This window comes from Medicago sativa, chromosome 5, assembly GCF_051527215.1.
Source record: "Medicago sativa cultivar Bolivia chromosome 5, Bolivia_mono, whole genome shotgun sequence".
NCBI classification, from domain to species: domain Eukaryota; kingdom Viridiplantae; phylum Streptophyta; class Magnoliopsida; order Fabales; family Fabaceae; genus Medicago; species Medicago sativa.
The window spans coordinates 27,302,208-27,330,119 of record NC_140753.1 but is presented as its reverse complement, the minus strand read 5'-3'; the positions used below and the strand labels follow the sequence as shown (position 1 = coordinate 27,330,119).

The window sequence follows — 27,912 nt, the reverse complement described above, 5'->3', positions numbered from 1 at the left end:
TTCAAAAGCAATTCTACATAATTGCATCCAAACATAAATCATTTTGTTTAATCAATTCTACATAATTGTATCCAAACATAAATCAATTCTCTCAGAATCAATTCTGTCAGAATCAATTCTATCAGAATCAATTCTCTCAAAATCAATTATATTCAAAGTTGAACCAAACGGGCACTAGAAGGCTATAAAAACTATGCTTGCATTTGGCATGTGCGTCTTACAACCATAGAAGAAACTTGCCAAACTTTACACCATCACAATTCACAACCATACCATCATGGTATAACAGTGACACTACTTGTCTCCAAATTAATATGTTTCTAGACATAAAAGTGCAAAAAAAAAAAAAAAAAGTGAAGGAACAAAAACAACACAATCTAAACAATCAATCCGCAAATTCAATAGTCATTGATATCTAGTCGATGTTATTCAATATTAAGCATAAACATAGCTCAATAGTCATTGGTCTCTCTAGTCGATTATCGAACATTATGCATAAACATGATCCTTGTAGTCTAACTAGATAAAGTTTTATTAGATAAGCACCGGAAAAAAGGGATTTACTTAAACTTAATAGCAAATTTTCCGTGACTTAAATATTGCAATTGATTCTTGACAGCAGTCTTTTCCTCCAATTCCTCCAAAGTATCTGATAAAAATCCCGAAAAGGATATTTTCATTTCCTCCAAGATTGTAGTCTTTTCTACCAAAAGACTCATCATTTGGACTTCATATTTGTATCCATTAAAATCTGAAATGTAAAGAAATTTGAGAGAAGATTTGAAACAACAAGGCACTAAGTTTATTGTCACTTCTTCATCCGCCAAATGTAAGCAAAATACCTAAATAAGAAATAATAAATACATCAGCGACAAAAATAGCATTACAGAAACACGACAATTGACAAATGATAGCATCCAAGTCAAGATATAAGATATACCATAGGAATACCAAGAACTTCCAATTTAGGAGTCTTGTGTAGAATGTCAAATAGTACTTCAAGAGTGAAATCCATAAACCCCGAACGAGTTATGTAAAGATGTGTCAAGTTGTGGAACAAAGGAAGGAGATGGAGAGTATCCGCCGAAAAGTAAAGACTCTAGTGGAGTAAGCAAACCAATATCGATTATTGCGTGATACACAGAGAAATAAACAATGATTAAAAAAACAAAAAACTAAATGCAACAATGTCAATAGGCATCACTTCTAAATATACTAAAGAAAATGAAAATGACGAGAAAACTAACAAACATACCTGAAAAGTATCACTTGTCATAGTGAGAGACTTCACACCTTTAAGTGCACTCAATAGCTCAAATACACACTCAGCACGATATTGTTCGCTTTGTGGACCATCAAACTCAAGACCAATATTTGCATCAACAATGGAGATCGGATTAACGAGGACAAATTTTAGTGTCGGAGTGCTTGTGCAAGTTAAGGACAAAATATTCGGAGCATTAATCTTAATTGTACAAGAGTCATAATGATCATAATCCAAACAAGAAGAGCTAGAGTGAATGGTCAATGTTCTTAATGTGGAACTTTCAATAGTGATCTCGTTTATGCACTGCCAAATACATTTATACAAGATCAACTCTTCTAGCATAGGGCACCCAGAGAAAAGTTGTTGCACTGACTTCTCATCTACAAATCTAACATCTGAAAGATTTAACGTCTTCAGATTAGAGAAACAAATTCCATCACGAACATACAAAAGGGACCCAAGTTGTAAAAACAACTTATTCAGTGAAGGGAAAGCTGATAAACAGTTGGGTAACACAAATATCGTATCTAGATATTTTTTATCATCTATTGAAAGTTGAAGATCATGTACATTGTGCTTTGCTGCAGAAGATACTAAAGAAGTAAATTTGTTAGCATCAACAGTAATTTTAAGTATTTCAATGCAAAGCCTTTCTATGTGATTGGATTTGTGTAGTAGTCTTTCCACAAGATCTAAGAGGCAGTTAGCTGAGTCCTCATTTTCGAGATTTGACTCGTAAAGAGGATGAGGAATTTTAAATTCAAAGACAGACAATTGAGTCCACAAGTATCTCCACTTTGGTGATAATATTGAAGTTCTAACCGCCTCTTTGGTTGAGAGTAAAGAAAGAATATAATGAAGAATGACATCAGGCATGTTGCTTATCATATCTTTCATGTCACCAGCATTATGTTTTTTGATCTTAGGTAAATCCGGTGATGAGATTGTATCGTCCATGAGCTATGCCTGCCAGCCAGCCAAAAATAAAAACAAAATTAATGGAATATTATTGCAAAGCAATTAATGAGAGAAGTCATGTTGCAAAAATAAAAACAAAATATGGATTTCTAGAATATATGTTGTACATGTTTTGACAATCCAGAATTTCTCAAAAGGAATCAATAGTTGCTCTACTCAATCGCTTCACCATAATATCCAACCCAAGGACACTATCTATATTGGTTGGAATAGACCCCCCGGATGGATGGATAAAGCTCAACTGTATTGATACTTGCAAGGGAGGTGGAGAGATCGCATGATGTGGCGACTTGTTACATTACTCAAGGAAGATGGATCAAAGGTTACATTAGAAATAATGGAGCTCGTGTCGCTCATCATGCCGAAATGTGGGACATGTACCTTAATTTGGATATGGCTCGGAAAGAGAGAACTTCTCATCTCATTGTAGAAAGTGATTCAAATTCTTTTCGTCATGGTTACAGATAATTGCAAGTTTAGTGGGGTGGTTCCTACTTTAGTGCGGTACATTCGACATCTTTTGGCTTTAGATTGCCATGTTCAGTTTCGTCATACTTGAGGGAAGGAATCTGTTGTGCTAATTGGCTAGCTAATTTTAGCCTTTCCTTAGATTCCTTTAAATGTACTAATGTGGAGGCTCTTCCTAATGAGCTGCATATATTACTTTTTGATGATATTTTTGGAGCTTGCATGTTGCGGAATGTCCGCTTGGTTTTGCAGTTTTTTCTTTGTCCGTTGAGGAGTGTCTTCTCTTTATAAACTCTTCTCAAGAATCCTATCTATCCAATGTGGGACTAAATTCACTTAGTGTTTTACGCTTCAGCCCGGTCCAATGGGCATGAAGCATGGACGATGGAGGAAGCCCAACGATATATCTTGATAGGCTCTGATACCATCTTAAAAATCGTAATTGGGCAGAACACAACCCCACAACCGGCTTATGAGGTGAGGATTGCCCCAATTATAAACTCATTGTCTTTCCGATGTGGGACTCTTAACACGGACTATATACAATAGTGGTAATGATTTAAAAAATAGAAATAATTAGCGTTTTTGGATCTGACACCAAAACATGTTTGTACACACCTTCAAATCTAACGTGTCAAGCGTGCATAAATTCCATCACAACATTACTAGCTAGGTGCAAGTTAAAAGGAATAAAATACAATACTAACCCTAATTCCAACACAACATACCCAAAGAAAGCGACATAAAACAGGAAAATAAAACAAAGATCGATCCATGAGAAGTGAATACATACATACATACGCTGCTTCTGGGGTTTGGAGTGAGGGAAGAGACAGTCGGTTTCAAAACTCTGAGAATCGGAGATGATGAACAGTGAAAACGACGTTATTATTGCAATAATGTTACAAATAAATACCGTTAATTTGGTGATTTGTTGGGTTAATGGGCTTGCTTGTGGAGGGAATATTGAACGATTAGTGGCCCATATCGTTTGATTCTTCAACTTTAAGATTTCAAAAAAAATTGTGTCATCGTAAATTGAACACGGGTTGTCCCGTGAGCATAGCTCAGTTGTTAGGACAATGTATTATTATATGCAGGGGCTGGGGTTCGAACTCCGGACACCCCACTTATAGCCACTAAACTACCTAACCAACAAAAAAAAAAGAACACAGGTTGTCTAGAACAATTTGACCTTTTGTAACAATTGGAATTCAATCGTTTGGTTTAGATTTTCAGATTTATACGAATAAAAGATTGATAAAATAAAAAAACTGACCGTATCCGTCGTTCCGTTCTTTTTATTGTGCTAATATTTGAAAATTATGAACAGTATTATTTTATGAAATTTTGATTTTGATTAAAAGTGAAAATATAAATGTTTTTTACTTTGAAATTACAACAATTCAGATTAATTGCTTATCTATTTCAATGACATAAACAATATAACATAAAAAATATATAATCTAAATTCTTAATTTTTTCATTGACATGAACGACAATCTTTATTATAAAAAAAAATTGTTTAAAGGTATAACTGAGATAACGAAAAAGTAAGCATAGATATACTCATATATTTTATTATACTTTTTAAAGAATCAAGGAAAAAATTGGACATATATATACTCATATTGTGTTTGTTACATTTTTTTTCCGAAGAAATGTTTGTTACAATTTTATTTTAATATCTAAATTTACTCTTATCTATTTTTTATAAGTGTTATTTGTATTGAAAGTCGAGTGTAATTTTAGAAAGAGAAAAAGTTAGCCCAAATGATCTTAAAAAGGTTATTTTCTTTACACGAGTTTAAATTGAATTTTTCACATTTCAATTTAATTCATTGAAAGTATTTGATTTACTATTTTATCCTTTTTTTTGAAAGTATTTTTTTTATATTACTTAAATTATTAATTAAAAAATAGTTAGATCTCATTAAAATAGAAAGAGCCTCACTAAGGCAAGAACAATATTATTTGTAACAATGTGTAAAAGAAATAGGGGATTTCAGGTTAGATTATTTATTATTCCAATTATACCATTAAACAAATTTTTCTATAATAATTTTATATTGTTGGTGTCATTGAAAAAGATAAAATTTTATATTATATTTGTTGTATGATTGGTGTAATTTAAAAAGATAAGAATGTTGTTGTAATTTGAAATTGCAAACATGTACAATTTTAATCAAAATCTAACTAATTTCATTAAATATATAGTTCATTCCCTCAAAATATATATATATATATATATATATATATATATATATATATATAGTTGATAATTTACATGTGTTAGAGCAATAAAAAAAAACGAACAGACGGACCTATGGGACGCTAGTTATGTATAAAAGGAATACGTAGTTTTGGGGTGATTTGTTCACTTCCAGTTATACCCTTGAAACAAATTATTTTATAAGAATGTCGTATTGTTGGTGTCATTCGTTCAAAAAGATTTGGTCCCCTCTAAGAAAATGTCCTGCTCAACCACCCTTTGGGTTCACGTTTGGATCAAGTGTTCTAGGAATTGAGTTTGTTGATTTGTTTCTTCTGCTTCTTCTCGTCCAATAAGGTGTAAAAGGGAGACTGGTTTCTTCTGATTCTTCGTCCGATAAGGCATGAAAGGGACAACAGCATTTTTACCTTGAATAAGATATTTGATAACAAGATCAAGTTCTTTTTCATTGGGATCGTTCGCTGCTGTCAATGTTTTGTTGCATAATCTCATCATCCCTTGTTACTAAAAGACACATTTGAGTAGTAACAAGAGCAAAAGGGTGCTGCTTCGACTTTTTATGATTTATTTTTCCAACCATGTTTTTTCTCAACAAGTTTAATGGCGGAGCCAAGAATTTTTTTATGAAGGGGCCATAATTGTAAGATATATGTTTAATCTATCAAAATAATTAAAATCTAAAGGTGTGGGTCAAGTGGTTGGGATGTTTGGATTTTGCAACCCTAATCATGGTTCAATACTTGCATTGTGCAATATTTTCATCGTATCTTTTGTTTAAAAATACAAAAAACACTAGTGATGGAGTGTAAACGAGTGACATATAATGTAAACGTTACAATATATAACATAACATTTAGGTAAAAATGTGTTTATATACCTGTTAAAAATGAAGTTTTTGAGACTTTGGGGAGGCCATGGTCCTCCCATGTCCCCACCTAGGTCCGCCTCTGAACAAGTTCGGCTTTAGTGATAGATTGGGCGACCACTAATTGTAATGTTTCTATATTACCGTTGGGATCAGTGGCGCTTTGTTCATTATTCTTCTCATGATTGATATCCCTGCGTTCGAATATCATTTTTAACATTTGTGAAGTGCAAATATGTGCTTGATTTATCTGTCAAATTTTGCTTGGATGGCTGTCTGTTGTTGTGCCTCAAGTGAAGTTTCCACAATATTATCAGTGTCTTGGTGCACAACTTGTGCTATCTTAGGGGCAACGTCCAAAATGTCTTGCTTTTCAAGTGAGGTGGACTAGACTGCAGTTACCATATTGGATGAGAAAGCAAAACTCTTGAACCATCATTTTTTATTTTGATTTAATTCTGATATACCTTTCACTGTAAACATTTTTTTATACCGACGGTCAATCGTAACAGTTTGATGGTGAAAACTCCTTGCCTAATAACATTATCAGGCAAGGACAAACCTCTCATCAGTCATAAAAAAATTATCGAACTTAGCATATTTATCAAATGACCAATGATTTTTTTTTTTTTGTTATGAAGGTGAGCAATGATTCTGCTACAAGAAGGTACGGTGCAGTATTTAATAGCTTTTATGATTTTGAGGGTGCGTATGAAGAGCATTACAAGAATGCATTTGGAACAAAGTGTTGGCGTTTAGGACCGGTTTCATTATGGGAAAATCAAGATGTTTCTGATAAGGCAGAAAGAAGGAGGAGATAGTGGCTTGCTTAAATGGCTGAACTCCAAGAAATAGTATTCTGTTCTCTATGTAAGTTTTGGTAGCATAAACAAGTTTCCAACATCTTGGAACTTTGGAGGATTTTTTTTCTTTTTTTTTTTTTTACACTCAAGGAGTTGACTTGTTGCAAAATGAAATGACTTCAAATTTATTCGATTCGGGTTTTGATGTCTAAAAACCATGTAATTAAACTTAATGATGTTATGTTGTACTGTCTTCATTCATTTTGAAAACAGATATTTTAGGTCTTTCTTTTATTTTTATTTTTGGTATTAACTCTCCAGTTCTATTAAGTAAAGTGAAAGAAGGATCTTGGTAATCTAGGATTGGACTGAGCAGTAAGTAAGGTGAAAAAAATATTATTCTATTCAATATTCTTGGAAATTGGATTCTCCTGAACGATTTTGACATTAACCGAACGATCTTGATCAATTTGTTGTTTTTTATTTAGATCCTTTATTTAATAGCAAAGAAGATTTTATTCAACAATAAATGAGAATTAATAGGTGAGCACAATGAACTGTGATAACTTGTGATTTTACCCGGTAAGTATTTATGCCTCTCAGGTGCACAAGGAAATCAAATCCAAAGTATTGATACAATTGAGCGGAGAACACAAACTGAATAACAACCGACATTTATTGATTAATCTAAGAGTATTTCTCTCAACCAGAGAACACATAACTGCAGAGAAGGGAAAAAGAGTCGTGGTTTTACCAAGTTTAGAGGGCTAATTAATTATAAAAACACAACTGCATCATAAAACTTTCTGTTATAATGTTTCAGAACAAGGGGTGTAACAGTTAAATTTTCCAACACTGATTGATTGCTAAGTCAAGAATTGTATTCTGCACACAACAAACCAAACATAGAAAGCAAAATGTACACACAAAAACAGCAAGCAGTATTGTGCAGTAAAGCATAAACAGAAAAATCGGACAAGAAAAATGCAAATGAAACGGCAACAATTAACAGTAGCACAACAGACCAACGAGCACAATCTGAAGCAAATATAACAGCAACCTTGCACAACTGAAAACGCGCAGAAATTTAATCGCAGCAGTATTGGAAATAAACATAGATATTAAAAATAATATTGAGAGAGGACATACAAAATATTGATGACAGAGTTCAGTCAAATGATGCTTCTTCGGGAGAGAACAGTTACCCTTTGTGGTTAGGTGTTGCATAACTGATTAGCAATGGTATCCAGCATTGTCTGTGTCTTAACCAAAATTCGTCAGCTGTAATAATAAATGGTATCCAGCTTGAAAGTATTGGAAGGTTTCGACACAATTAAGCAAATGCAAGTGGATAACGAAATGCAGCAAACAATTGAAAGAAACTTTCCTCTAATGTTGAAACCAATTTTCCTGTATATACTTTCTAATGTTGAAACCAATTATTTGTATCACACTAATAAATAATCTTACTGAAATAAAAAAATCCTACCAATTCTAAGCAAGATACAGTTTTCTGTCACTATCATCTCTCTCCAAAAAGTCCCTTTCAATGAGAGACGCAATCCGTTTCTTTATGTCTGTTGGATTTGCAAGGAATCGCGACTGCAACTGCTTTATGACCTCAGCTATAAGATTTTTGTGCTCAAGTTGCTTCCTAGATTTCATAATCCTCACTATTGCTGCTTCAATCTGGGGCTTCCGGTCCTCCTCCACACTTTGCCGAGTTTTCAGTTTCTCCGGTTCCGGTTCCTTTTGAATAACTACAGTTCCTATTTTTACCTTATACAGTTTGCTACTGAATTTGTCATTAACAATGAATGCATCATCCTCACTAACATCTTTACTCATAGGCTCCTTCTTAAGGACATTTCTTCCCTTAACCAAAGCCAAAGATTGCAGGCACCTCTTCAAATCTGAAGCAGGAATCTCAGTTGCTAGCTCAATTTCCTTGTAGCTTAGTCTATTAGCATTATTAAAGAGCATGAGTACACACATTTGATAGGTAGAAACATTTAACTCATGTTTCTGACCTTGCCCAAAAGTAGCTTCTAAGACTGCTGTGCCCATATTAGTTTGCCAAGACAATCTCCTGCCATTATGATTGCCAAGGTAATAAGACCGAAATTTCTCACAACGTGTCGACATTTCAGTCGGCAGGTTACATGTCACACTAGATTTAGTTGGCCAAAACCCTGTTGTTAGAACTTGCACAGTAAGGATGGGACCATCACCTAACTCAGGGTGGTTGGCATAAAAGCCCTTTGTCGTGTCAAGAGAGGTTTTCATGTCTGTAAACATGCCCTCTAACTTCGAGGTAAATTGGTATCCACATTCTTTCTTGAGCTTAATCACGAGACTCCTCTCGGCATCTTCAGAAACTGTCTTTCCTGTCAAAAGCCGCTTTGCCAGATGCTGTTTGTAATACTTCTCAAACACGTCTTTTTCTTGCAAGTATCGAAATAGCATCATCACCTTTTCAAGAGTAGTCTCTACAACATCCTCGCTAACTCCATTTAGACCCTTTCTAAGCTTATCGTCTACAAATAGTGAAATGTACTCTGGAGAACAAGGGTTCAAGTTAATGAAAAATTCAAACCAGGAATTCAAAGCATTTTGGAACAACTTGTTATTACTAAATTCCAAGTTTATAATCTCGTCGTATTTATCTTTCTCATCCAAGAGCCTCTGCACAAATTCAACAGGATCCTTCAACCTTTCTGGATCAGTAACAAGCTGTTTAATGGACTCTTTGTTGTGTGAAGTCATCACTTCACGTATTTTCAAGAGACCATCAGGAACACGATGGAACAAGTTACAAGAGCTTATATATAATGGTAATCTCTGCATTAACTGAAAGCATATTATGAAAATAAGCTGAAAATCACCATCATCATCATCATCATCATCATCATCATCAATTTTCAAGAGTAATGCCAAACACTTGTGAAAAATTGCTTTATTAAGAACCTATTTGATCATTTGAAACCCCCCTAAAAAGTTCGATGAGAACTACTACAGTACAACAACATATCTTAATTTATTACTCAAATATTATAATTTATTACATATCTTATAACTCACATATCTCCTATTTTCTCAGTATATCTCATATCTATCTCATTATCAACTTTCTATCGCTCACTCCTCTCAAAAAAAATTTATCACCTTAATTTATCGTTACATAGTTCTATGCGGTGTAATGGGGCATTTTCACTCAATACATTGCGGTTGTTGCAGCTTAGGGTTTATTGTGGTTTACAATCACAACACAATCACGACATAGTTCGATGCGTGTAATATCAATTTGAAACAATACACCATATGAATGTGTAGTTCAGCCAATCTTAATTAAACAGTTATTCAATTATATCATTTATAAAACCCTAATAAAAAAATCCAATGGGAATGATCAAAAACTAAACAGCATAATAAAATCAGATGGAGATAAATAATGGGGATGATGAGAAAGTACCTGTGAAGCTCTTCAAAACTGAGATCACTAGTGTTGTGATTGTATATCTGATGAAATGCATGTTCCAGAATGTTCCAAGTCTTATCACCTTATTCAGGATCCATGACATGTTTCTTGAAACCCCTTATCTGAAAACCCCCCTTCCTCTTGCTACTCATCTTCTCCTTCTAAACTCAACTCTATCTTCTAAGGATTATGGTGCAAATCCGTTGGGAGCGGTTATGGTGCATAAGGAAATCTTTATGCACCGTGCATAAATCTCAACATAATTGCTTCCTACACCCCCTAAGGAAACCAAACCAAACAAAACAAAACGAATCAAACGCGGAAACAAACTGAATCATCACCGTCATTCATCATCATCACCACTGGAATCTTCAATCTCATCATCAACACCGTCGTTCAACATCATCACCGTCATCATCACCGTACCGGAATGCCAAAACCATTTTGCTGTGGAAAACCATTAGATATACTTAATGGTTTCCAGCAGTTGTACTCCAAAACCATTAGATGTACTTAATGGTTTCCAGCAGTTTCCCAGCCATAAATCCCTCTAACATCACAAAGATTTCGAATCCAGTAACATCTTCCGATCTGAAACCGTGAACACAAACAGTGACGAAACAGTAACATATAGCAATCAACACAGCGCCATTGGATCAAAGAAGAAGAAGAAAACGCGAGGGAAGAAGAGGAGCGAACCGGTTTTAATCTTTAGATTTACTCCTTCTCGTTGTGTTTTTGCGCGATCCGAGTTCGGATTTGGCTTTAAAACGAAAATGGATGTTGAAAAATGACTTTAGTTTTTAAAAAGGTGAGTTTGGTTCTCCAGCACGGCGGCGCCGCTGCCTCTGGCCGGCGACCACCGCACCGAAATCATCATGTGTGGCCGGAAGAGATGAAGACTCGTCTGAATTGTAGAGAGAGAGGAAGAGCTTTATGTTTTAGTGAGAGAAATGTTTGAAACAAATGAAGTTTGATTTGGTGTAGTTTGAGAAGCCTATGATTATTACACGTGTACACTAGATCTGATGGTTGTTAAGTGTTTATGCACGGTGCATAAGGATTTCCTTATGCACCATTACTTTTGCCGTGAATAAGCTGGCCGAGTTAAAAATGGCCAGATTAAAATTTGACTATTACTTTTTGCACACTATTTATTTCTCACATGCCCTATTTTTTTTTCTTTCAAAAATACCACTTGTTTGGAATATATAATCCGAACTATATTGCTATGAATTTTCGGATTATATAATCCAAAAATGTCATTTGCCAAAATTTTATTAGACTTTGGTTTATTTAATATTATTTGAGTAATACTAGCAGCACTCTCTTTTGAACACTCTCTCTAATACCCACTCTCTTATTGGTTTAAATCATTGTGGGTCTACACTTTGAAAATTGTACCCCCACAAAATGGTGGAAGATACATTCATGATTTCATCCAATAAATGAGTGAGGGTTAAAGAGAGTGTTGAAAAGTGAGTGTTGCTAGCATTTCTCATATTATTTTGATGCCAAAATCATAACAAAATGGAAATATAAACAAAATTTAAAAGGACAAAATGATACAAAAAATCTCATTTTATTATTATATCAGTATATACATCTACAATAAAATAAAGCTTAAGCTTAAAACTTTTTAAGCTTATTATATAAAATATTAAAACCTAATGCTAATATATTAAAAACCTAAAGCTAAACCAGTAATGCAAGCTGGTGGAGAGGAAAGGAGGACGGGATGGGGAAGGAGAAAGAGATGTTGGGGTAGGGGGACTGAGGTAAGGTTTGTTTCATTACTAGGGCGAAAGAGACCTTGATGGTCAACCTTGCACCCAGACAGACTGTACTTCTTTGCAGCACATCGCCATCCCCGTTAACCGTTCATACAATCCCTGAATTTCCAAAGTAGCCTCTATCTATGAAAGGCCAACGATGGAAACACAATGTTGTAGAAGGAAGGAAGAGGATGATAAGCAAGAGGAGGAGAGAGTGTGAGATGATGGTGTGAGAAATAGTGAAGGTTGGAATTATAGGGGGATTGAGTGCATAGTTTGTAACTGCACTTAATGCATAGTCAAAAAAACGTGTTCAAAGGGGTTTTACCAACCATTAAACCTGGTAAAAAAACCTTTGAAAAATGTGTTTTATGTGTTGCAGATCGCCGTCCAAAAACTTACTTGGTTCAGATTATATAATCTGAAATCCTATCGAAGATTTTCAGATTATATAATCTGAAATGCTTTAATAATGGGTGAAGATGAGAAACTCCGTACTTTATGTAGGGTGAGGGATGTTTCAGATTATATAATCTGAAATTGTTCAGGACATGATTTTTTGTGTGGTCCTCATTGCACCAACAATTTCAGTTGTCCACGATGCCCATAAACCTCTATAAATATGTGTCCCTGTTTTCATAACCAGTACACCACACAAAAAAAAAACACCATGGAAAACTCTGTCATTGATCCGAACACCAAGCTAGCTACAGTTTACTACAACGGGGGAAAACCACCCATATGTTTAGGATTCACACTGATGTCACCCTCTCCAGGTTGAAGGATCAACTGAATCAAATCAACCGTCAACTCAACCACAGAGACACAAGGAGGTTGGATGGTGTTGAGTATCGACGTCTAACAGGCGCTTGGTGCATGAAAGTAGGTGCCTGGAGCCTATTCCTTGCGGCCCATGACGCTATTTTAAAAACTTGATATTTTATCCTAAGTTCAGGTAAAAACTCTCCCTATAAATATCACATTCATCATTCATAATTTCTCATTTAGAACGAAGCGGTTCAAGAGGAAGGCAAGCACTAGGAGCTTCAAGGGAGGATTCTCTCTCCTCACTCAAGCTTTTTCTAAGGTATGTTTTATTTAATTTGTAATCTGTTTTTAGTTACCATGGGTAACTACATCTTTTTAAGCTAGGGTTCTAAAATGAACCTTTTTTTGTTTGTTGGATAATTATTTAATTTAGTCTTTTAAGTTATTTTCAGTTCACTATTTAGTTTTATTATAGGCGTACAATTTGTCTCCTCTGAAGCATACACCTGATTTAGGCACTTATGCAGTGACATTGCCTAATATTTATATTTATATCTGTCTAACTAGAAGTAATTAATTAGTAACTAAAGAAACAACTGAAAGATAGCGTACCCTGATAGTAAGTACTTAGGGAGGTGACATACCTAACATTGCTGAACATCTGCTAAAATCAAGTAGTAACTAGCTAGTTAGTAAAGGAAACATGTGACTTCACGACTTAAATCATCTCAGTAACTCCATTCTTCTTGCACCTTGGTAAAATAAACGTTGAGAGGGCTGCCCGTTTGTAGAACTACCGAGAGGGAGAGTGAGGGAACCTTTAGAAACACTAGGAAGTCATACCTTTAGGAACACTCGGAGTCACCAATGGGTCTTCCAACAATAGAGGAAGTGGGGTTGGGCTCATACTAGAAAGCGAATAAGGAATGGTGGTTGAGGTCTCACTCCAGTTTGCCTTCCACACTCCGATTAACCAAGCTGAGTAAGAAGCCGTCATAGCTGGGCTAACACTAGCAGCCGACCTGAGGGCACATAAAGTCAAACATTACATAAATTTCCAATTGATCGTGTGACAAGTAGTAAAGACGGAGGCCTAGGTCAAGGAACCATTCTCATAGAAATACCTCGCGGTGGTCCAAGAGAAACTCGTCAAGTTTCGAGCTTTTGAAATAATACATATCCCTCAAGAGCAAAACACAAGGGCAGACGTCCTATCCAAGCTTGCAATCACAAGATCGTCGGGGGGTCAACCACTTCTTTATACATGAGACTCTCAACAAACCTAGTTACCACACTCATGTCTTTAACTACATTAATGTTGATATTTTTAAAATAGTCATAAGTTTTCAAAATTTACCATATCGATTTGGTAATATCAACATATAAAAATTTACTTCCACGGATATAACCAATTAAAACCGCAACTGGTGCATAGTAAATATTTAACAAATTTTTCCATATAAAAGAAAAAATATTTAACGAAAAAGTTATGTTAATGCTATTAATTTGGTTTTTTCTAGATTACCCTTTCCAAATTTGTAGGTAATTACCCCCTGCTTATGTGGACCAATTAAAATAAACAATATGAACAACATTAATTAAAGTCAAACATATAATTATATTTTACATATTTTGAATATATTTTTGTTATTTACATACTAATCCTACATACAATTAATGTGTCTTTATGTTTTAGATCAAAAAATCTAATAAAATCTTTGTTGCCTCATTTCAATTGTTTAGACATATTTTATTCTTTTTTCTTTACTGTTTTTTGTTTCATCTCTTATTTTTTTCTGCAAATTTTTTTAAACCATGACTTGCTGTTTTTTCAATCTCGGTTCTTCTCTCAAAAATTCACAAAATCCGTCATTTTTCTACCCTAGAAAGATCTAAAAAAAAAATAGTATAAACGTTTTCTTTTACAACGATTAGATTATATATTTCCTTGTACCCAAAAAAAAAAATCTAATGTGTTTATATATCAATACTAGTTTAAACATTAGTTTTTTGACATGATGACTAAACATTATTTTTTCCCAAGATATAAATATATTAGTCTAAAAATTCTTTCTTTAATAAGAATAAAAAAGATATTGGTCTAAATGTTATTCAATTAATGAATTTAAAACACATTTTTGTCAAAAAAAAAAACTTTCGAAACACCTAAATTTCTAAAATCATAGAACTCGGATTTTGTTATATGATTTTTTTTACCGTGTACAAGTTTGCACATGTTAAACTTACTCCTCTTAAGAAGTTTAAATAGTAAATTTGTATCGAACCTGTTTATTTTATATTAAACATACAACTTTTGTTATGCTTTTAGTTGCTTATATTAATGTATATTTTTTATGTTTTCAATAAAAAATATGGGGTATTTATATGTTTTTTATATACACATGTGACTCCCTTGTTAATTTTTTATTTTTTTTAAGCAAAAACGGAGGTGCACCAAACTGCTGCAACCTCAAAATTCATTTAAATAACAGAGAGTATATTAAAGGAGGATGACATAAACCAAAGCCTCCTCGAAGTTGGTAAACTTAAAATTAGGCATACTAATTTTATTCTTAGTGTAGTATTCTTTAATAAACAAAGGCAGATCTGTCCAAAAGATTAAACCAGATGAGATTCACCTTTCCCTCCTTTACTAATTTTATTTTAGCGTAAAAATAAAATTTATTTTACCATGTTTTTTATTTTCTAAAATTTATTTTCCATTTAGCATAAAAATACGACCAAATTATCTTTGAATCCAAATTTTTAAAATAATGTTTAATTAGTTATCCCTTCTTATCTTTTAGCATCATAATTGAATTTAAATTTTAATTATAAAATAATTTAATTCAATAAGTTTAATTTTAATTTTAATTTTTTTTGGTTTTTTTGTTTTGAACAAGTTAAACTAGACCATCGAAATTGAAGCCGGAGAGAATAGAACCTCAGAACTTGAGAAAAGAACACTTCAAGGTCTCAAGCCAATACCTATTTTATTATTATTTTTTAATTTATTATGCATATGTGCTACAACAATTTAGAATTAAAATAGTCATTTTATGTAGTAAATAGCTCAACAAATGACCTCTAAGTTATTATTATAAACTCTCTAAGTACGAATATCATTACTTTCATGTTTGCATCCATTAGTGAAATATGATAAAATACCAGTGCATTTTATCCGTCTGCAAGAGTCTTCACGATCGAAAAAGTACCTGCAAATGATCTGTCTAGTGAGGAATTGACGGAGGCAACGGTGTCGAAAAGTGCTCCGGTACGGTGGCGGCGAGTCTTCACGGTGGGACGAAAGATGCATGCATGCACGTTGGCTCTCTGACTCTCAAGTCAGTATAGGAAATGAGAAGGAGTGTGTAAAAAGTGTGAGAAAAGTGAATCGTACTTGAGGGTGAAGAAATGTCACCCTTATATAGGCGTGTGTGAGAATAACTGTCTCAGTGAAGTGTAGCGCTTCATTAGGAGGTTGTTGGAGGACACGTATACAATGTCTGATGCTTGGGGGCGTGCTTAGGTGTGGTGGCGTGCACCAGGATTACGATGTACGCCCAAGTGACGTGTGTTGATCCGACGAACTCCTTGTCCACATATCAACGTTGGATTAGCTTTCTAGTTGGTCCAGAACATTTTCTGACAAAGGTTTGAGCTTTCTTCTGAATCGGATTAACTGTTGCGTGACTTAACTTGTTATCAATCGAACTGTTGTTAGTTATTTTTTGTCAATGGTTTGACCTTACTTCTATATCAGATGAACTATAATGAGATTTAACCTTTGATTAGTCGAAATGTGGCATGTTCCTTTTTTGACAATGGTTTGAAATTTATGCTTGGTTGTATGAGCTACAATGAGACTTAAATAAAGATCAGTCAAATTGTGGTTATCACATTAACTGAAAAAGGTTTGACTTCTCCTAAATTGGATGATATATTTTAAAAAAATCTTAAGGAATATATTTTGTATTTATTGTAATGAAATAATTATTTTTTTATTTTTATCATATCTACCTTTTGTTTAAGTATATTTATTCCATTTTATAAATACACATGTCTTTTCTATCATGATTTTATTTAATTTTCTCTTATAGTATACTACTAAATAATTGCTAGTATCATTTTAAAAAAATTGCTAGTATCTTATTTTCTTTCTTTTATCTTTCTTTCATAAATAAAAAAAAATGTAAAGAAAGTAGTGACAAAAGTTGCCTCTGTTTATATTTATTGGGAAATAAAAGTGAATTATATATTTTTCAGAGACTAAATTAGGTCTTACCATTTTTCTCAAGAACTAAAATGAGTCTTCGTTTTTTTTGAACTTATCAAAAAAAAAATTTGTTTGGGCTAATAGCATTTAGTCATCATTCTTCAAAAAAAAAAGCATTTAGTCATCAAAATAAAATAAAATAAGGTTGAGACTAATATCGATAGATACAAGGCATATGATAATATATAATAATCTAATTAATAAATAAAAATCTAATTGATATTCGAAAAAATAACGTTTTGGAAGTTTTTTTTTTTGGACCCAAGTTTAAATAAACAACAAGATATGGCTGTCAAAAAATTTGTAACGTCAAAAATTTGTAGAAAAATAAAAAAAGTGAAACAAAAAACATTAAAGAAAAAAGAAGAACAAAATTTGTCTAAAAAAATGAAACGTGGAAATAAAATATCTTCATAAATTTTTTATTTGGAAAGACAAAAACACATTAATTGAATATGGGGTAAAGATGTAAATAACAAAAAATTTATGTAAATGATAATATAGTCTTTTCACAATTTGATTGGTTGATATCATGAGGGGGTAAATACCCCAAATCATGAGAGGGTAAACCCCAAATCATGAGAGGGTAACGTAGGCCTCACCTATTAATTTTCATTTTTTTTTGGTGGTGTCCAGAGTTCGAACCCCAAACCTTGCATATATTATGCATTGTCCTTACCAACTGAGCTAAGCTCATGGGGACAATTTTCATTTAATATATGTAAACATTTCACAATATCATCAAATATAATTGTTTATATATAATTATTGTAATGTTAACGATACGTTTACTTGTTTCATACTATTAAATGATCCATATAGAGTTCCCACGTAAGGCACGAGTTATTTCTTTAGCAAGTTGTGATAATAAAAAAACAATGTTGTACTTTTCTAAATTTAACAAGTTTTAGGCGTGAGACGCATGGAACATTAATTAATAGACAACCATTTTTCCTTGTTAAATAATGGAACATTAAGTAATAAACAACAATTTTTCCTTGTTAAATAATACTAATGGACAAACAATGTTTCGTTGTTAAAATGAATCTAGATTCATTTTTATATTATTTGTTTGACGGTCACTGTAATATAATTATTTTTCTCGACAGGGACTTTAATATATTGGGATGGGAGGGAACTTAAATATAACTATTAGGCCTTGTATTTTACATTACATTGATCAGTCCCCCATTTCAAAACTTTGATTATAATCAAGCCTTGAAAGTCGATTATAAAGTCTATCTACTTTAGATGACACATTTTTTTGTGTGTCAAATAACACAGTGGCTAAAAATTCACTTTTTATCGAGGTGAATAAGTGGGGTGTCCGGTTCGAACTCCAGCCCCTACATATATTATGTATTGTCCCTATTAATTGAGTTAAACTTACGGTGACTATTTGGATATTTGGACGACACATGTATAGAAAGGTTGGTATCCAATTACATCGGTGGAAGCGAATATCAAATTTTGACAAATTCATTGCCGAATTGAAAATTTATATCATGTAGATCAGTCCTATAAAGGTTTTACGCAAATTCATAATCATTTGGTGTGTGATTCAGATTCATCAAGAATATTAACGATGTTCGATTAAAACGCAGTAGATATTATTCTCGCGTTCAAACGGGCATTCTGTCCGCTTATTTTATTCATAGGTTTCTCAAATTATTAACGATGTTCGATTAAAACGCAATAGATATTATCTTATTCAAACGGGCATTCTGTTCGATTAACGAATCTTCAGCCTTCGCCGTGTGATGATTGAGTTTCTAGACTTTTTCTGTATATTTTTTGACCCCTGGTTCAATTATTGATGTTCATTTATATAGAAAAATGAAATCCTGATTTCTAATAACTGTTATGTGCACCTGTGCTGTGCAATGTGCAACTTAATTTGTATGTCGTGCGCTATGCGCATGTGGAAGAAGTTGTTCTGTGATTTTTTTAATTCTTGTGCAATGTGCAGGCTCTTTCTGCGCGACGTGCAATGTCTAGCAGCTCGTATCATCAAATTTCTTCATCGTTTCATCTCTCTACAGCGTAACGTCCTTAGTGACTATACCATAAAAGATCACTTGATACATCTTATAAAAAGCATAGCACGACCAAAAACTTGTCAAGTTAGGTTGAATTGATCTGGTTCAAATGTCTTCGATACTATTCTTCAGTCTCATGACAATTTCTTTATTTGTTACAAAACTCAACTAACACAAGCTAACACTGACTCAAAATTCTGTGAAATGACTCTAAAAAGACACTAAAATATTGTCAGGACAAGGATTCATCAGTTTCTATGGTAATATTGATCCTTCCTGTATCATCAGTTTCTATGGTTAATATTGATCCTTCCTCAAAATTCTGTGAATGGTATTGGTTTGTATTGGTCGACTGGTTTTCGACAGGTTATTTGTTATTTGGATTCCCTGCATGTGATGCAGTTGACTTAAGATCCCCTTAATATGTTTTATAGATTTAATTACTTGATTAGCTTGATTAAGAAGCTCATGAGTAAAGATTGGATTGTTGATTTGTGTTATACCCTTCGAGAAGGCAACTTTGATGTCGATTGTTTGGCTAAGTTTGAGTGCTAGAGGTTCCGAGAAATTAATAAATTTAGATACATCTCCCTCTAATTTATCTTCCATGTTGCTTGCGGATGCGCTAAGCATCTCTTATGTCTGACATTACATTAGCCTAATTTATTTTTTATTTTTGTTTGTTGCTGCGGTTCTTTGTTTGTCTTTTCCGTTTGTAACAAAAAAAAAAAAATCATATTTGCCAAAGCCTATTTGCCATTAAAAAATCATATTGGAACGGCTGGTGTGTACTGGTGTCTATGTAACTTTTTTTATAAATAATGTTCAACTGTGACGCATTATTCATTCATCACTAGAAACCTATATCTATTTTATCTTCATCCTTGATAATTAGTTTGTGACACAATATGGGGGTCTCTCATGAAGCCAAAGCCAATAACCTGAAGGTTATTTTCCTTCCCTTCTTATCTACAAGTCACATAATTCCTATGGTTGATATGGCAAGGGTATTCGCTATGCATGCAGTGGACGTCACCATAATCACCACCGCAGGCAACGCTGCAATTTTTCAGAAGTCCATCGACCGCGATTTCAATCGTGGTCGCTCCATAAAAACACATGTTTTGGAGTTTCCAGCTAAACAAGTTGGTCTTCCAGTTGGGGTGGAAACCTTCAACGCCGATACTCCTCCTAACACGTCTTCGAAAATCTATTATGGACTTGCAATCCTACAACCACAAATAGAGAATCTGTTTTTAGAGTTAGAAGCTGATTGCATAGTTAGTGACATGTTTCATCCTTGGACTGTAGAAGTTGCAGAAAAGTTAGGCATTCCGCGGATTATTTTCTATGCTGCGAGTGTTCTCTCTCGATCTGCGGTTCACACGTTGGAACAACATGCAACTCACACCAGGGTGGACCATGATTCCGATAAATTCACGATGGTAGGTTTGCCACATAAACTGGAGATGACAAGATTGCAATTACCAGATTGGATGAGAAAGTCAAATGCTTATGGACAGTTAATGAAGGTTTGAAACAAATCTTGAATTAACATTTTTATTTTGATTTAATTCATATAAATATTTTGTTTTATACTTACAATCAATCGTTTGATCGTAAAAAATATATGAAGAGATAGATCTAGGATTGTGTGCCTGATATTCTTGAAGGATTAATTGAACAAAAATATATATGAAGAGATAAGATTTAGGATTAATTTATCTGCTAATAGTTCAACAATTGATTAACATGACGGATGAGGACAAAGACTTCTCATCGGTCATTATAATATAGTCCAACTTATTATCACGGTTAATTCAAAACAAAACTTGATTGATACATTTCTTTTTTTATAGTAACTTGATTGATACATATTTATCTATTGACCGTTGCTTGATAATGATTGGCTATAATTTATACTATGCTAATCATCCAATATTTTTTGTTATGAAGGTGATCAATGATTCAGCAACAAGAAGTTATGGTGCAGTATTTAATAGCTTTTACAATTTCGAAGGTGCTTATGAAGAGCATTACAAGAATGCATTTGGAACAAAGTGTTGGAGCTTAGGACCAGTTTCATTATGGGCAAATCAAGATGTTTCCGATAAGGCAGAAAGAGGTGACACAAAAGTAGAAGAAGGAAATAGTGACTTGCTTAAATGGCTTAACTCCAAAAAGGAGAATTCTGTTCTCTATGTAAGTTTTGGCAGCTTAAACAAGTTCCCAACATCTCAACTCATTGAAATAGCTCATGCACTTGAAGCTTCAAGCCATGATTTCATTTGGGTTGTTCGTAAAAATAATGATAAAGAAGGTGAAGGATTTATGGAGGAGTTTGAAAAGAGAATGAAAGAGAGCAACAAGGGTTATTTGATATGGGGTTGGGCTCCCCAATTGTTAATACTTGAGAACAAAGCTATTGGAGGAATGGTGACTCATTGTGGTTGGAACACAATAGTTGAGAGCATGAATGTTGGTTTGCCTATGGTGACTTGGCCTTTGTTTGCTGAACATTTTTTTAATGAGAAGTTGGTGGTTGATGTGTTGAGAATTGGGGTGTCTGTTGAGGCCAAAGAATGGAGAAATTGGAATGAGTTTGGGAGTGAGGTTGTGAAAAGGGAAGAAATTGAAAAGGCTATTGCTTTGGTGATGGAAAATGGAAAAGAAGCTGAGGAGATGAGATCAAGAGCCAAAGCTTTGAGTGATGATGCAAAGAAAGCTATACTTGTTGGTGGGTCTTCTCATGCCAATTTGAAGCAACTAATTCATGAGCTTAAGTCACTCAAACTTCAAAGGCTCAATGGTAATTAATTAGGCCAATACAAAATATTTGTTGCTTTTTAAATAAGTGATTTGAATGCAAATCTCAATAATTAGGTATTGTGTGGAAGTATCTTGGAACTTTGGAAGGTGTGTTTTTGTTTACAATCAAGGAGTTGAGTTGTTGCAAAATGAAATGACTTCAAGTTTATTCCATTTGGGATTTGATGTCTAAAAACCATGTAAACTTAATGATGTTATGTTGTGCTATCTTTGTTCATTTTGAAAACAGATATTTTAGGTCTTTCTTTTATTTTTATTTTTGGTATTAATTCCCCAGTTCCAGTATGTAAAGTGAAAGAAGGATCTTGGTAATCTAGGATTGGAATACTTCTCAAACATGTATTTTTCTTGCAAGTATCGGAATAGCGTCATCACCTTTTCAAGAGTAATCTCAACATCATCCTCCAGCATATTAGTAATCTTCTTTTTTGTCCTAATATCCGAGTAATGGCTCAGTCTATCCATTTCGTCATTCAGCCCCTTCGTAGCTTTCTTGCTCATAATTTGTAAAAAGAATTTCTTCATCAAACTCTAACTTTCATTCTCTAATTTTCACACCTTTGAAACCACTATTGTTCTTCATCAATCTCTTGCCATAGGAAACTCTCTAATGGTCAATCCATGAGGCAAGGAAGCTCAATCCATTAGCCAATACTCTAAGAAGCGATTAAATCCTTATAAATTGACACTTCTAGATGCTACCAGCAGGAAATACGACAATTTCAAAGCATAAATACACAGCGGAAACTAGAAATGAATACAACTTGATTAACCTTGTTTACTAAAGTAAGGCTCAACGATACCACATTTATACTTTCACATAAACAACAGAAATCGTCCTAGTTACAAAATGGAACTATGGCCTAACACACTTTTTTTCTTGCAAAGTAAATAAAATATATTCCTAAATTGCTTGAAGGGATTAAAGGCTAGTCTCGTTCTCCTTAAGTGTCATCTATAGAGCATCAGGTTGTCTAATAAAGATGAGTGTCGAATGACACTATCCAAACAAAGACCACACTAAAGCTTTAGGGAGATGAAACTTATCAGAGGGTTGAATATATTTTATCCATGTTAGTCAGAAGGATCCGACTCCTCTAAAGTGAGAATTCTCTTTATCCGTTATCATCTCCGGTTCAAATTAGAAACCTGAGCTTGCACGAATCGTATCTCGCTTAATCGATATTTTTATATATAAAAAATAAAATAAAAGAACCAACCAACCTCAACAAACTTTCATAAACTAATTAAATTCATGCAATTGGTTTACATCAAATACTTCGCAGTTCTGCCAGTTCACACAGTGCATAACAATCAAGTTGCTTCCTAGATTTCTTAATCCTCACTATTGAGGCCTGTCTAAGTCTCTCTCTCTATACTAAAATGTACTCTGCAGAAATGTACTCATCAGAAAAGGATTCAAATGAGGAATTAAAAGCATTCTGGAAAGATTTGTCTTCGTTAAATCCCAAGTTTATAATCTTGTCATATTTATCTTTCTCATCTAACAGCCTCTGCACAAATTCAACACGAATATCATCCAACCTTTCTAGATCAGTAAGAAGCTGTTTCAAGGACTCTCTGATGTGTGAAGTCGTCACTTCACGTATTTTCGAGAGACCATCAGGAACACGACGGAACAAGTTATACATTCTGCCCAAGTCTTCATATTTATCACCACAAAGCATGTTTACTAACCCAGAGTTCTCCATATGGATTAATCTAAGCATGTGATTTTCAATCATCTCCTTCTCGATCACATCAGTAATCATCATTTCAGTGCTAGGGTCCAAGTAGTGGCACACTCTATCCGTTTCCTCATTCAGGCACCTCTCAACTCTCTTGAGATAATCACCGCAATCACCGCACTCGATAAATTTCTGGGATTCAGCCCTGTAGAACTCAGCTGAAACTTGTAAAAACGGAGTCTCGAATTCTTGCTCATAAACAGAAGAACCTAAATCCATTAGCATCTTTGTAATATTTTTAATCAGTTCTATATTAACATCTTCTCCAGCACGTTCCTTGCATACTAATTCCAAAAGCATATTCGACAGTCGAGTCCTTATCTGGTTTGAATAAATAACATTTTCTCTCCACAGGTTCAGACCAAGTTCATAAATATGTGTCTTCTTGGTCTGTGGGATATAAGTCTTATCCACGTACATCAGAATGTCATTAATCATTCGTAATGCCTTATTATGATCATTCCATTTTGTGTTTAATTCTTCAAGAAAGGAACTTCCTTGAGTGGCTTCAACAGATCTAGCCATATCTTTGACATGAAAAATCATGGTGGCAACCAGCCCAGAGTATAGCTTCTCACCAAATTTGTGAACAACCATATTGTAAGCATTCCTAAATGCATAAATTAAAGACGATAATATATTAGACGAGAAAATTCCCCATATACAACATCCATTTGATGTGCACATATATATCCATAGGAAAATTTGTATAGCAAGATCATGTTATATTATCAAATGAAGAAAGTGTGGATTTTCTATAAGGAGAATAAGAGAGTACATCAAGTATTTATACATTGTTGAAATTGTACTACTAACTAATATTTACTATCTTAGAATTGTATTACACTATTGTGACTTGTACTGCAAGTTACTACTATTAACTATATCATTTCTCTTCTTTTGCTCATGCTGCAATATCTTATATGCTAAAACGATTTATTTTTTCAGATTGTATAAACTATTAAATCAAGGACAGGACAATAAGGAAATTAGGCCATAAACTCTGACTAATATCCAACCACAGCTAGTAAGGTCGTACCCGTATCAGCAGCTACACATTATTTTTATTACATGACTACATTTATAATGTAAATGATTTCTTTAGGAAAAAAGCATTTCTTACATCAGAAATATAAAATGAAATAAATGCTTTTTTTCCATATAAAATTCCTATTTGGATCTTTAACATGAAGCCCTCCCTGATGAATATTATTAACAAAACCATAACATAATCGGCAACTCGTTAAAATTGAGTGATTTGTTCAAACGTCATTCAATTCATTGCATACAAAATTGAAGATTCATAGATGAACATGAACCTGACACTTAACAAAATTATTATATAAGAGGTTTTGCATGTATATCTTATTTAAACCGTTGTTCAAAAAGAGATTATCATATAAGAGCTTATATATAAGGGTAAACTATGCATTAACTGAAAAGCTACTTATGACAGTATGTGATATGGAGGAACTTAATTATGAAAATAAGCTGACCAGTATTTATCAAATTATGATTGGGGTGTGTTAAAGGACTGTGTTAAAAGGTGTGACCATAGTATTTCTCAAATTGTTTTGTTAGGAACCAATTTGATCATTCGACGAACCAGTAAAAATAATGAAATGACAACTACTACAACTACTATATATAACTATAATTTGAAACAAAATCGAAATAATTTCAATCAAAATCAAAATTTCCTAAAAACTACTATTTGTGAGCAGATAAACGGACTGAAAGCTAGTATTTTATAACTCAAATATCTCCTATTTTCTAATTAATTAATCTCATATTTATGTCATTATCAGCTTTCTATCACTCTGAAATATCTCTAATCCATTAAAATACTCTCTAACTAATCTATGATATAGAGAAAAAATATATAGTCAGATAATATGTTATTCTGTCGATCCTTAAAAGGATAAGAGAAAAAGGGAGTTTTTCCAAAACCCTAAGAAAACAATATTATACTGTTATTCAATTAGGATCGTTTGAAAAAACCCTAAGAAAAAAAATCAAACGACAACTACATACCTTAAGTGACAAGCACAGTTATGATCCTAACAAAATAGCATAATAACATCAAATGAAAACAATATTCAAGAACAAATAATGAGCATCATGAGAAAGAACCTGTAAAGCTCTTCAAAACTGATATCCTTAACGTTGTGATTGTATATGTCATGAATTGCATGTTCCAGTATGTTCCAAGTCTTGTCACCATATTCAGGATCCATGACAACACGGTGCTTGTAAGCCTCTATCACAAAACTCTTCTTCCCCATGTTACTCATCTTCTCCTTGTAAACACAACTTTCTCTTTATCGTTGCTTTGCGTTTCTTTTTATACTTTTTGCCGTCGGTAAACGGCAAGTTATGACCTAGTTTGAAAACATGTTATTTCTTACGACTAGTATTAGGGTTGTGAATAGTGGGCCGAATTATTTCTTCAAAAAAATAGTGGGCCGAATTATGCTTGCAAAACGGAAATTATACCTTATACCCCAACACATGTACGTTCATCCTTATAAATTTTTGAAAATTTCAATTTTATCCTCTTTTTTATTTAACTTGTTTTACATTAATTTTTCACCGTCACTTTCAACATTTCTCATTCAAGTTTTTATCACTTATTTATTAGAAAAATTCGGAAAGGTAAACATCATGGATTTTTCTATCACTTTTTTTGTTCTGATCACCTGTGCTCGTGTAGATGCTTCATCACACATGAATTATGCTTGCGTAAGCAGGAACCTACATTATTATATATTTATATGATAACTATTTTCGGAAAAGATGTGTAGAGTTTTTTGGTATACCTTTTGGACAAGTAAAGATGAGTGGTTTCGGAAACCTATTATAGTAGGAATATGCGGGGGTGAACTTGAATGAGAAATGTTAAAAGTGAGGGTGAAAAATTAATATGAAAAAAGTTAAATAATAAAGAGGAAAAAATTGGAATTTTCGAAAATTTATAGGGGTGAAAGTACATGTGTTGGGGTATAGGGTATAATTTCCCTTAAATTCGGGCAGGTTAAAATTCAAGGACTATTATAGATTTGTTTTTAGTTGAGTCTAACTTTTTTTGTTTTGTTTTTTTTAAATTACTCGAAGGAAAAAATTCATTGCATTTCATTAGCCAACAATTGCCAGATACATGATGGTACATTAGAATAAGTGTGGGGTAGGATTATATGGGGCTATCTAAGCTAACTTCTAACTGATCCCAGTTACTTGCCTCCTATTGAATTTGACACGAGAGTTCTGAAAACTATCATAGAATAATTGTTTACAACATATATAATACTAACAAACTCGCTAGTATCCTCTATATCTTACCAAAATTGATCAACAACCTTCTTATAAACTAAAGGAAAATCAACATTATCAAATTGAAGGTCCGTTACCCATTCTAGTGTCGTGTGTAGACCTACAGCCTCCCCCACATCAATGTCACATAAGGGAGAAAAGCAGTCAGTTTTAGCAAGAACAAACTCACATGCGTCATCTCTTAGACATAAACCAATACCTACCATGTTCATAGACAAGGAGGAAAAGGCATCAATATTACATTTGTATCCTTCACTCGAGAGTTTATGAATTATGAATGAAAGAGCCTTTTGGAACCATGATATGATATGACCAAATTATGAGACATCAAGTATGTTAGAGTGAAAAACACCATTGGTTGTTTTTGAATTCACCACAAAGTCAACATTGTCCATCTGCATGTGTTTTAACCATTCTATAGTACTAAACAAACCTAAAAATTAAAAAATTTGTTGTTTCAATTTTTGTTTTATTCTATTAACTAGTGCCTTAGAGGCACTAGTTAGCATGACCCATATTATTATTTTTTTTCTTTTTCTTTTTCCTTCCTAGCATCTTTTTTGGTGGTGTTACAAACTAACAAGGCAAAAAGAAACAGAAAAACATTTCTCAACATTTCTGAAAATTTTTGAAAATTTCCCTTATACCCCAACACATGTACGTTCATCCTTATAAATTTTTGAAAATTTCAATTTTATCCTCTTTTTTATTTAACTTGTTTTACATTAATTTTCCGAAAATAGTTATCATATAAATATATAATAATGTAGGTTCCTGCTTACGCAAGCATAATTCATGTGTGCTGAAGCATCTACACGAGCACAGGTGATCAGAACAAAAAAAGTGATAGAAAAATCCATGATGTTTACCTTTCCGAATTTTTCTAATAAATAAGTGATAAAAACTTGAATGAGAAATGTTAAAAGTGAGGGTGAAAAATTAATATGAAAAAAGTTAAATAATAAAGAGGAAAAAATTGGAATTTTCGAAAATTTATAGGGGTGAAAGTACATGTGTTAGGGTATAGGGTATAATTTCCCTTAAATTCGGGCAGG

General features: G+C 33.4%; 3 protein-coding genes across 4 annotated transcripts; 1 reads left to right on the top strand and 2 right to left on the bottom strand.

The window, feature by feature from the left end:
• Window positions 1-378: 378 nt before the first annotated feature.
• On the bottom strand, window positions 379-3,579 carry LOC146921450 (F-box protein At4g22280-like). The gene is made up of 4 exons (XM_085714864.1): window positions 3,507-3,579; window positions 1,256-2,233; window positions 941-1,099; window positions 379-842 (listed from the first exon to the last, which is right to left on the bottom strand). Exons 2-4 carry the CDS (start codon window positions 2,222-2,224, stop codon window positions 561-563), a joined length of 1,410 nt encoding a protein of 469 aa, XP_085570990.1. The 5' UTR covers window positions 2,225-2,233; window positions 3,507-3,579; the 3' UTR covers window positions 379-560.
• Window positions 3,580-8,108: 4,529 nt separating this feature from the next.
• On the bottom strand, window positions 8,109-25,841 carry LOC146921448 (cullin-3A-like). 2 transcript variants are annotated; one of them, XM_085714861.1, is made up of 4 exons: window positions 25,661-25,841; window positions 23,358-24,137; window position 22,799; window positions 8,109-9,359 (listed from the first exon to the last, which is right to left on the bottom strand). In XM_085714861.1, exons 1-4 carry the CDS (start codon window positions 25,819-25,821, stop codon window positions 8,109-8,111), a joined length of 2,193 nt encoding a protein of 730 aa, XP_085570987.1. In that variant the 5' UTR covers window positions 25,822-25,841. The 2 variants fall into 2 exon arrangements, with proteins under 2 accessions (XP_085570987.1, XP_085570986.1); XM_085714860.1 differs by lacking the exon at window position 22,799 and having other exon boundaries at window positions 8,109-9,327; window positions 23,325-24,137.
• Window positions 19,796-22,035, top strand: LOC146921449 (soyasapogenol B glucuronide galactosyltransferase-like). The gene is made up of 2 exons (XM_085714862.1): window positions 19,796-20,482; window positions 20,907-22,035. Exons 1-2 carry the CDS (start codon window positions 19,859-19,861, stop codon window positions 21,765-21,767), a joined length of 1,485 nt encoding a protein of 494 aa, XP_085570988.1. The 5' UTR covers window positions 19,796-19,858; the 3' UTR covers window positions 21,768-22,035.
• Window positions 25,842-27,912: the final 2,071 nt, after the last annotated feature.

Coding starts and splice junctions, on each gene's coding strand:
- LOC146921450 (XM_085714864.1), bottom strand. CDS start 2,224: ATGGACGATACAATCTCATCACCGGATTTACCTAAGATCAAAAAACAT. Junction 1,100..1,255: donor TGACAAGTGATACTTTTCAG/GTATGTTTGTTA, acceptor TTACTCCACTAG/AGTCTTTACTTTTCGGCGGA. Junction 843..940: donor AAGTTCTTGGTATTCCTATG/GTATATCTTATA, acceptor TTTCTTATTTAG/GTATTTTGCTTACATTTGGC.
- LOC146921449 (XM_085714862.1), top strand. CDS start 19,859: ATGGGGGTCTCTCATGAAGCCAAAGCCAATAACCTGAAGGTTATTTTC. Junction 20,483..20,906: donor CTTATGGACAGTTAATGAAG/GTTTGAAACAAA, acceptor TTTGTTATGAAG/GTGATCAATGATTCAGCAAC.
- LOC146921448 (XM_085714860.1), bottom strand. CDS start 25,821: ATGAGTAACATGGGGAAGAAGAGTTTTGTGATAGAGGCTTACAAGCAC. Junction 24,138..25,660: donor AGTTTTGAAGAGCTTTACAG/GTTCTTTCTCAT, acceptor TTATGCATTTAG/GAATGCTTACAATATGGTTG. Junction 9,328..23,324: donor CTTCTTACTGATCTAGAAAG/GTTGGATGATAT, acceptor TGATCCAGAAAG/GTTGAAGGATCCTGTTGAAT.